At 37.9% G+C, this 11,120-nt stretch overlaps 1 protein-coding gene across 4 annotated transcripts; it reads left to right on the forward strand.

The window, feature by feature from the left end:
* Positions 1 to 6: 6 nt before the first annotated feature.
* LOC21390147 (UDP-rhamnose/UDP-galactose transporter 6) lies at positions 7 to 10,658 on the forward strand. 4 transcript variants are annotated; one of them, XM_024165673.1, is made up of 6 exons: positions 7 to 126; positions 1,402 to 1,629; positions 2,436 to 2,620; positions 2,719 to 2,919; positions 8,365 to 8,526; positions 10,064 to 10,658. In XM_024165673.1, exons 2-6 carry the CDS (start codon positions 1,500 to 1,502, stop codon positions 10,391 to 10,393), a joined length of 1,008 nt encoding a protein of 335 aa, XP_024021441.1. In that variant the 5' UTR covers positions 7 to 126; positions 1,402 to 1,499; the 3' UTR covers positions 10,394 to 10,658. The 4 variants fall into 4 exon arrangements, with proteins under 4 accessions (XP_024021441.1, XP_024021444.1, XP_024021442.1 ...); XM_024165676.1 differs by having other exon boundaries at positions 10,041 to 10,258; XM_024165674.1 differs by lacking the exon at positions 7 to 126 and adding an exon at positions 157 to 372.
* The last annotated feature ends 462 nt before the right edge of the window (positions 10,659 to 11,120 follow it).

The raw sequence follows: 11,120 nt of genomic DNA on the forward strand, positions 1-11,120 counted from the left end.
TCGGACGCGGCATTTTAATCCCACAACCGCCATTGAATTTTCTGCATCAGCTTCATCTTCCTCTTCCTCTTCCTCTTCTTCTTCCTTTTCCTCTTCCTTTTCCTGTTCCTCTTCCTCGTTTCCAAGGTTTGTGCCTTCTCCATTTAATCTCTCTTTCTGTTTTGACTTTTTTTTCCTACTTATTTTCCTGGAAAACCTTTTTTTTCCCCGGGAAAATTGATTTCGGGTGACGAAGGAAAGAAAATATGAAAACGAAAACTGAAGTTCACGAAATTTCGAATCGATCGATGTTTCGTGCCGAAGAAACGGATCTGCGATTGAATTTGGATTAGGAATGATCTGTTATGCTGTGATTCGATTCAACTTTATCGAGTATTGCTCTAGATTTGATGGATCTGTTTTGGAACAGTGTAATTCGGTTTGGATTCATCGTTTGTTTATGTTTTTTTTATGGAATTTGTGGAAATGCAATACTAACTTGATTGGTGAAGAATCAGAATACGGAATGAATCTGTTTAAGTGTGTGTTTGTATATTCTTGTTAATAATTGTGATTCAGAATTTTCAAATTGTGCATAGACTGTTCGATTAAGTGAAATCACAGTAATTATAGTGTCAGTAAACTCGATAGTTGTTGGTATACTTGCGATTTTTTCAGCGTTTGGTCTCCTGATCCGCATTGCATAGCCATAAAAACAAAGTGTGTATATATATCTCACTAAAGCGGAGAAATTTTTTTAATGAATAGGTTATATATATATTGTAATTATTAAGAGGAAGAAAAATCAAATTTCTAAAATTAGAGTGGGGTAAAGTGTGGCTCCGCTGTTGTTTATGTACGTCTTATACATACATATATACATACATACATGTGTATATATATGTATTTCTTAATCTTTATGAGTTAGTCGTTGGTGTTAATAAACAGAGTGGTTGTTAGATTGTTATTGGTGTATTAATTGTAATTAGTTATTCTAAACTTATAAAAGTCTTTGATTAATGTGCAGAAGTATTTTTCTAATCCAAATTAGCTTCATGTGTGTGTGTGTCTATATATACATATATGTAAATATATATATATGTATGTATGTATTGCAATAAATATTGAAGTTGAATGCTAGTGCAACCGTTGTTCAGGAGTTAGTTAGCATTGGCTGCCAAAATTTTTTAGATGGTACTTGTAAGTTTGTCTGCTTGCACTTCTGAATTGTCTCTTTGGACTTGTCATAATTTCCGTATGCTTTGAAATTTTTGGTGAATTATAAGTCACAAATCTGTGTCTAGTACAGCTTTCTTCATGTGCCTAAACTATAGCAGTTTTTGTTGGTTCCCTTTGCAAACAAGAATATAAAATCGATTCCCTTTGTATTCTCCGTGATGGAATATTTACTTTCTGATGCAGGTAAAAAGTATCAGTTCTGTTATTCAAGCGTAATATTTGTTTTTTATGAAGACTGAGCAGTAAAGGATCTGGTGATACATTGGAAGCCAAGGATAAAAATGTCTTCAACAGGCAAAGCTGAGAAGAAGGCGGCCATTGATGCAGCATCATGGATGTTCAATGTGGTGACATCTGTTGGAATAATCCTGGTTAATAAAGCTCTTATGGCCACATATGGTTTCAGCTTTGGTATAGTCCTTTTGACTTATTTGATTGCATCTCATATTTAACAAATATATGCTTATCAATTATATGCTTAATGTTGGATCTTTCTTTATTATTAAAAAAAGGGAAAAATTCGATCAGTTTGGTGAGCAAATAATTTCTTGAGGTTTACAATTTCTAAAATCATGTTAAACTGGTGTGAGTATGGAACATTGAATTTTTTGGTCATAAACTATGATGATGTCGTTTGTTGTTTTGCTTCAGGTTTAGATCGTGAAAAAAGTAACTTTTTCTTTTTCGCCTCAAGTAGCTTTTTCTTAAGAGAAAGTAGACACAAGGGGCTAGTTCTGAGGCAGCTTTGGGTGATAATTACCTCTATAAATAAATAACTTCCACAATATAGCAACTGAGGGGGATAGGAGAACAGAATTTTCATCTAAACAGAAGACTAATTTGGCATGACATTCAAATAATGGGTTTTGGTTGGTGAAAGGAGTATTAAATAACATGAGATGCTATATGTCCCCATATTTTTAATTGTTCTTTCAATAAGATCAATGACTTGAGTTTTATTGTGACTAAACTTTTATGCATATTTACTTTTTCCGTTCCACATACAGAGGAGATTAGCATTGAAATTTTTCCTTGATTAAAACAGAGATACAGAGAGAGTGTCCCCTACTTTCTGAGTGAAAAATCGCTATGCATTGAGTTCTGGAGTAACTGTTGGGTGTTTTGAGAAAGAGAGTACTCTTATATCATTTTGCTTTGTTGCCATTTTGTTGCAACTGTTGTTAAATAACCCTGACTTTGTGTGCAATACAATGCAGCTACGACGTTAACAGGGTTGCATTTTGGAACAACAACATTGTTGACATCTGTTCTAAGATGGCTGGGCTACATCCAGCCCTCACATCTGCCATTGTCCGATCTCTTGAAGTTTGTTTTGTTTGCAAATTTCTCTATTGTTGGAATGAATGTGAGTCTGATGTGGAACTCTGTGGGATTCTATCAGGTGGGTACTTGCATAGCTCTGAGCTGGATTTCCTTGTTTTTTTTCCCCCGAGTTTCATAAGTTCTATACTACTTTTCTTACTTGAACTCTTATTTCAGATCGCAAAGCTGAGTATGATCCCAGTATCTTGTTTTCTTGAAGTTGTCTTGGACCATGTGCGATACTCAAGGGACACAAAGCTTAGCATACTGTTGGTTCTCATTGGTGTTGGTGTTTGTACTGTTACTGATGTGAGCGTCAATGCAAAAGGTTTTATTGCTGCTTTAGTGGCAGTTTGGAGCACTGCTCTCCAGCAGTATGTAAGTGCCCCCCACTTTACTTATGAGATGTTACATATAGATTTTACCACTTTGGAATGTGTTGGGTCATAAAGCTATTCTGTTCGAAAAAGCCTGGTTTCAGCTTAACTTGTGTTTCTGTTCACTTATCTTAGATTTCATTTTTGTAGATGCATACTTCAAATTGTTTCGCAAAGTAAGAATTTTATTACTATTAACTCGGTCTAAAATTAAGTATATATTCTTTCTGTTGAAATCTTGCCTTAGTTCGGATTTCCAGGGCTGCATTATTCTATATTAGGATAGCTGAATATTTTGTATTAAGTTACCTGATTTCCGTTTATTCTCTTTCCTTATTTAGGTTAGATTGTTTCCCTTATTCTGTTCACACGGTTGCAGACTGCAACCATTCCCCTATGTATATAGCTGTAATTTTTCATTGAAGTAATAAGAGAAAATTAGAGAGCCTACCTTTTCTCTCAGTAATTTTCATGGTATTAGAGCCTACCTCTGAAAACCCTAATCCCTTCTTCATGACCAAATTCGGCATGGCTACTGAGAGACAAAGCTCTACATCCGAAGTAACCTCCAATCCAAAAACTGCCGCACTAGCTTCGAGCAGCCATGGAGGACCGGACACTCCTTCTCTTCTCATCACTGGCCACAAACTCAATGGTCAGAACTATCTCCAATGGTCCCAGTCGGTTATGATGTTTATCTGTGGGAGAGGCAAAGATGAATATCTCAATGGTGAAGTCACCATTCCATAAAAGAATGATCCCAAATACAGGCAATGGAAAACCGAGAACCATATTGTAATGTCATGGTTGGTTAACTCGATGAACAATGAGATAGGAGAGAATTTTCTCTTGTACGGAATAGCACAAGAAATCTGGGATGCTATTAGGGAGACATATTCAAGTTCTAAGAATACTTCAGAACTCTTTGAAATCAAGGCCAAGTTGAGACCTCACGGTCACTCAGTATTTTAATGCTCTCACTCGCTATTGGCAACATCTTGATGTATTCGAAGTCCACACATGGAAGTGCCCTGATGATGCAGCCTTCTACCGGAAAATTGTGGAGCAGAAACGGACGTTCAAGTTTCTTCTTGGCCGCAACAAAAATTTAGACGAAGTCAGAGGAAGAGTAATGGGGACCAAACCTTTTCCTAGCATTCGTGAGGCCCTCTCAGAAGTTTGATGTGAAGAAAGCAGGAAAAAGGTGATGATGGGATCTCAGGAATCTACCCCAACACTTGAAGGATCTGCCCTTGCAGCACAGGACCGCCAACGAACAACAATATTGACAACCGGCAGAGGAGAGAAAGACCATGGTGTGACCACTGCCGCAAACTAGGACATCTCAGAGAGAATTGCTGGAAAATTCATGGCAACCCCGCTAATTGGAAGCCCTCATGACAAAGAAAATCGTGCCTACGTTGCTGCCTCCAAAGAAGATAGTCCAGCCGCAAGTGAGACAAGTCCTTTCACCAAAGAACAACTTGAAGTCCTACAAAAGTTTTTCAACCAGAGTATTCAGCCTCAGCCAAGTACTTCGGTGCTTGGAACTAGTATGTTAGCACAAAAAGGTAACCTTCCAATGGCCTTTATAGCTAATAAAGGGCACGTGAAACCATGGATTATTGACTTTGGAGCGTCAGATCACATGACGGGAGATGCAACTATATTTCACCAATACAGGCCATCCAGTGAGAACCTTACCATCCGAATTGTTGATGGTTCCTCATCCAAAGTTGAGGGAACAGGCTCAGTCCAAATTACTAAGGACTTGATTCTAAACTCTGTCCTCCATGTTCCTAGTTTGGACTGTAATTTACTTTCAATTAGTAAATTGACCAGTGATATGAATTGTGTAACTAAATTCTTTCGAAACTTATGTGAATTTCAGGAATTGGATTCGGGGAGGAAGATTGGCAATGCTGAGATGTGTTCTAGGCTCTATCTACTCAAAAACAACACTCCTCTAAGTAGACAAGCTCAAAATGAAAGTGGTGTGTCCTTTAAGAGTCAGTCAGTTTTAAATTCTTATGTCAATAAAGATAGTGAAATTATGCTATGGCTGTATCGTCTTAGTCATCCAAATTTTATGTATCTGAAAAAACTGTTTTCTTCGTTGTTTATCAATAAAAGTTCAATGCCTTTTTATTGTGAAATTTGTCAACTTGCCAAACATACTCGTAGTAGCTATCCTAGTCATTCGTATAAGCCCTCTCAACCATTTGCCTTGATCCATAGTGATGCCTGGGGCCCCTCAAGAGTAAAAAACATAACAGGAACTCGATGGTTCATATCATTTGTTGATGATCACACTAGATTGACCTGGATATTTCTCATGTAAGAAAAATCTGAAGTAGGTCAAATTTTTCAAAATTTCAATTCCATGATACAAACCCAATTCCAAACCAAGATTCGAGTTTTAAAAGCTGACAATGCCAAAGAATACTTCAAAACTATCCTTGGTAATTACCTCTTGAGTCAGGGCATAGTCCACTTAAGCTCCTATATTGATACTCCCCAACAAAACGGGGTTGCAGAAAGAAAAAACAGACATCTACTTTAGGTAGCTCGATCTCTCATGTTCTCCACTAATGTTCTAAAGTATTTATGGGGAGAAGCAATCCTTACATTTGCATACCTGATCAATAGAATGCCCTCCCAAGTTCTCCAATTCCAAACTCCTTATCGAGTCTTTCTCCAAAACTACCCACATACCAAAATTATTTCTTCCCTAGATCCAAAGGTATTCGGGTGTTTAGCATTTGTTCATATCCATCAGCAATCGTAGCCAATTAGATCCTAAATCCATCAAGTGCATTTTTCTCGGGTACTCCTCAAACCAAAAGGGGTACAAGTGTTATTCACCTACTACCCAAATGTTTTACAACTCAATGGATGTGACCTTTTTTGAACATCAACCCTACTACCCCAAATCTGAAATTCAAGGGGAGAACATGAGGGAACCAGCCAATACTGCATCCTATTCTAGTGATTCACCACAATCCAATGAAATTCTTCCAGAGACTATGGATCATATACAACCCGACAGTGAATCCGAGAGTCAACAACCACCTGCAAACTCACCACAAAATACAGTTTCTAATCCATCCTCTCCTGTCCACAATCACTCCAAATCACCACAAACTGCAAGTAAAGAGCTTCGTGTCTATGTTAGAAGGAAAAGGCCCGAAAGGGAGATAGAGCACTCAACTCCTCTGGCACATGTTCAAGAACCTGTACTGAGTCCAAAACCTGTTCAAATTCACTCAGCTAAGGAAACTTCCACTCTTGAGATTGAGAATGAAGCAATTGCCACTGATGATTGTGATATGCCGATTGCTCTAAGAAAGGGTGTTAGAACATGCACACAACACCCCATCTACAACTTTGTCTCCTATGGAAAATTATCTCCATCCTATCAGGCATTTGTTTCGGCTCTTAATAGTGTGCAGGTACCTAATTCTATTCAGGAAGCTCTCAAGAATCCAGAATGGAGGAAGGCAATTGGTGAAGAAGTTAGAGCCTTGGAGAAAAATGGCACATGGGTAATCTCAAATCTCCCTCATGGCAAGAAACCAGTTGGCTGTAAGTGGATTTTTGCTGTCAAATATAAGGCTAACGGTAGTATCGAAAGACTAAAGGCCCGCCTGGTTGCTAAGGGCTTTACTCAGTCCTATGGAATAGACTACTAGGAAACATGTGCTCCAATTGCCAAACTCAATACTATTTGGGTTCTTCTTTTCCTTGCAGCAAACCGAAATTGGCCGTTACACCAACTGGATGTAAAAAATTCATTCTTAAATGGTGATCTAGAAGAAGAAGTGTATATGAAAATACCACCGGGACTGGAAAATTCCCTCAACAGCAACAAGTGTGCAAGCTTAAAAAATCTCTGTACGGATATCTCATCGTGCATGGTTTGACAGGTTTGCAAAGTCAATAGTGAGGCATGGGTACACCCAATGTCAGGCATATCATACATTGTTTGTGAAGTTCTCTCCAGAGAAGAAAATAGCAGTACTGATTGTGTACGTTGATGATATTATTCTAACAGTTGATTATGAAGGAGAATTATTGAGATTGAAGAAGCTTTTGGCCAAGGAATTTGAAATCAAAGAGCTCGGTGAGCTCAAATATTTCCTAGGCATGGAGGTGGCACGATCCAAGAAAGGAATATTCGTCTCTCAACGTAAGTATGTTCTGGACTTACTAAAGTAGACAGGCATGTTGGGATGTAAGCCTGCAGACACTCCAATGGATTCAACGAAAAAGATAAGGACTGCAGAAAATAGTGCTCCAGTAGACAGGGGGAGATATCAGAGACTAGTAGGGCGACTAATCTATCTCTCACACACACGACCTGATATTGGTTTCTCTGTTAGTGTTGTAAGTCCGTTTATGAACAACCCAACAGAAGAACATATGGCAGCTGTGAACCGGATTTTAAGGTATCTTAAGATGACACTAGGAAAATGACTGTTATACAAGAAGAATGACCGTAGAGATATTGAAGTCTTCTCAGATGCAGACTGGGCAGGAGATATCTTAGACAATCGATCTATATCTGGGTATTGTTCCTATGTTTGGGGAAATCTTGTGACTTGGAGGAGCAAGAAACAATCTGTAGTTTCAAGAAGCAGTGCAGAAGCTGAATTTAGAGCACTAGCTCTAGGTATTTGTGAAGGAATGTGTATACAAAGACTACTTGGTGAGCTAGGAGTACCAAGTGAGAAGTCCATCAAGATGTTCTGTGACAACCAAGCAGCCATAAGCATTGCAAAGAATCCCGTGCATCATGACATGACAGGACAAAGCACATAGAGATTGACAGGCATTTCATCTCAGAGAAGATTAAGAAAGCAATTATACAACTAGTCTACACTCCTACCAGGTTCCAAACAGCTGACATACTCACTAAAACTCTTCCACGAACTAACTTTGAAGAACTGAATCGCAAGCTGTGTAAGGATGATATCTACAACCCAGCTTGAGGGGCAGTGTTGAAATCTTGCTTTAGTTAGTTCGGATTTCTAGGGCTGCATTATTCTATATTAGGATAGCTGAATATTTTGTATTGAGTTACCTAATTTCCGTTTATTCTCTTTCCTTATTTAGGCTAGATTGTTTCCCTTATTCTGTTTGATTTTTATTCTGTTCACACGGTTGCAGACTGCAACCATTCCCCTATATATATAGCTGTAATTTTTCATTCAAGTAATAAGAGAAAATTAGAGAGCCTACCTTTTCTCTCAGTAATTTTCACTTTCAATCAATCAAGAGTATTTCCAATTTTCACCTCATATTTAGACAGCCAAATTTCAGAGTAATCAAGAGAAGTTTCGTTGTTGGACTGGTTTGTGTTCCCTTTATTTCATACATGTAACTATTCCTGCTGACGTTATGCTGACGTTATGTATTTTTTTCTTTGATCTTTATGTTTCTGCAGTATGTTCATTTTCTTCAACGCAAGTATTCTCTTGGTTCTTTCAACTTATTGGGGCATACTGCTCCTGCACAAGCTGCATCACTGCTGGTACTAGGGCCTTTTATGGACTACTGGTTGACAAATAAAAGAGTTGATGCTTATGGCTATAGTATGACATCTGTGGTAAGTTTTATACGACAGATTTTAAGTTCTGGCTGGTACAGTCACTTTTACTTTTATCTCTAAAGCCTAAAGTCTGTTCTGTTCACACACATGATACGTGTAAGGCTCTAAGAACAATGTATATCAAGTAATGGCCCCATAAATGTATTGAGGCTTCAGAGATTAAAAAATAATAATAATAATAATCTCTGAAGCCTGCAGTCACTTTATGGGTCCATTGGTTGATAATTTTTTTATGATGCCTTACACGTATCATGTGTGTGAACTGAACACAAGGACGATGCTTGTGTTTCCAACGTTCTTCCCCTTTGTAAATTTAACTTTTTTCTATGTTATGTTTTACATGGTCGGTAAACATAATGACACCAGCAGTATTGTCATTAGAGAAAAAGGGCTAATGCATACAAGAGATTAAGGAGAAAATAATATCATCCTTCAATTACAAATTTACAACACATTTCTCCAGCATAAAAGAATAAAGAAATTAGAAGTATCTTCAAACTCTATAGGAGAAGACACCTGTAAAGACTATCATTAATGCACTCTCTCCTAAGAGTCGACGCTTTGAACTTAGCCATCTAACAAGCTGTAATTTTTCTCCTACTAAATAACCAAAAGCTATGTGAAAATAACTCAATTATGAAGCAACTTGAGCCCTTTTTTACCTGTGCCAAAACCCACTAGCGTCTCAATGAACACCATTGAGCTCCTTTCAGGAGCCACCTACGGAAAACCAGCCTAATTTGCATTCTTGGTTGATCAAGCAATCACGGAACAAGCTAGGTGCCTCTTTTAGGACTTCCCTCCTTTGGCTTCGACCTCCTAGAAAGCGTGCAACACATGCCTAACATTCTCCGGAGGAGGTCAAAATTTTATTCCTCCACTCTTGGGGTCTAACATGTACAAGTCATGAAAAGGCCAATGTCGTAATAAGTAGTAGTTGGTGTATTGTTAGGTTTCACACATTAGTGTAGCTCTTTGCTCCGTATGAGACGTGAATTTTGCTTGTTTCTTTTATTCTGTTCACAATAAGATAAGTGGTGATCATTCAATGGTTTTGAAAGTTTCGTGGCAAGTTTTTCTAGAGCCTCATGCACATGTGATGTTACCGTATCAGGACATGGCTCTACACCTTGACATTTGCCGGTGTCCACTAACGTTACATATTCACTTCCTTTTTATGCTTGTTGAGCATCCTATTTGCTGCCTTATGAGTTATTGACGTTCGCATTTTTGCCACATGTACAAATTATGGGCCAATGAAAACTTCCTGTAATCAAAATTCATATGGGTTAAGGAAACTGTTGGATTGGTTAATGCGTTTGCACTCATGAAGAAGCGATGTGGAATAACTTTTTTGTTTTCTTAGTGCTTGTGTAAAGCTAAATACACGTGAAATCATGGAGAACTCAAAGGAGGATAATCCTACTAGTAATGACTTGGACATTTCATGTTAAGATTCTTGTATGCATAAACATTTCTCTTGCAGTTTATGCACGCTATCACTAATTCAGTCGCCACTCTTTGTCGTCTGCAGTTATTCATTATCCTGTCCTGCAGCATTGCCGTTGGAACCAACCTTAGCCAATTTATCTGTATCGGCAGATTTACAGCCGTATCTTTCCAAGTCCTCGGCCATATGAAGACAATTCTAGTCCTGATCTTAGGATTCATATTCTTTGGTAAAGAGGGTCTCAATCTACATGTAGTGTTTGGCATGATCATTGCAATAGTGGGCATGGTCTGGTATGGCAATGCCTCATCCAAGCCGGGAGGTAAAGAGCGGCGTAGCTATTCGCTTCCCAGTACCAAATCCCAAAAACACGATGGATTATCAGAATCTTCTGATCCTGATGAGAAGGTATAGAACTCGGCTAAAAGGTCTGGAAGCCAATAAGAAAAGAAACAAGAAAAGAGATATTGAGCAATTTAGATCAGCGGATTCAAGCAGTTTCTTTACTGTCATATGGCGAATCCATTTAATTTATTACAAATTCTTTTTACCATGATTCATTTTTATGGACTCAAACTTGTGAAAGGGAAATAGTTTTTTCTGTTGAACTGGTGCAAGTTTCCCAAGAATGTACGCTGTTCTACATTATTTTTCATAGTAATTTATTTTTTCTGATCAGTTCCAAACCATTTTATTTTCCTAGAAAATACTTAGTGGACATATAATGGTTATAAAGTGCTTCAGCTTCCTTCGCTTTTCTCCCCATTTTCTTCAACATGGACCATGATCCACATTGCACGCTTTGCTTTTCAAGTGGTAAAGAAAAATTTGATAGAACCAAAATCTGTTGTGGTCCTTGATCGTAGTTGGGCTTTTCCTTAACCAATAAATGTTGTCTACGTGTGAGACATGCAGTGAAATATATAGTTATGAGATTTTTACCGGTAGGGTAAGAAAAAAAAAATCATATTGGTAGGGTTATATTATAACTGTTAAATATGTTTGTACGCCTTTTCGCTTTATTGTGATGTTGGTTAAATCTAACGATTAGAAACACGAAACTGCAGACTTTGATGTGATTTTGGTTGAATCTAACGATTAGAAATACGAAACTGGCTTTGATGTGATTTTGGTTAAGTCT

The sequence above is a fragment of the Morus notabilis genome, unplaced genomic scaffold (genome assembly GCF_000414095.1).
Source record: "Morus notabilis unplaced genomic scaffold, ASM41409v2 Scaffold84, whole genome shotgun sequence".
Taxonomy (NCBI): domain Eukaryota; kingdom Viridiplantae; phylum Streptophyta; class Magnoliopsida; order Rosales; family Moraceae; genus Morus; species Morus notabilis.

Coding starts and splice junctions, on each gene's coding strand:
- LOC21390147 (XM_024165673.1), top strand. CDS start 1,500: ATGTCTTCAACAGGCAAAGCTGAGAAGAAGGCGGCCATTGATGCAGCA. Junction 2,920..8,364: donor GCACTGCTCTCCAGCAGTAT/GTAAGTGCCCCC, acceptor ATGTTTCTGCAG/TATGTTCATTTTCTTCAACG. Junction 8,527..10,063: donor GCTATAGTATGACATCTGTG/GTAAGTTTTATA, acceptor TGTCGTCTGCAG/TTATTCATTATCCTGTCCTG.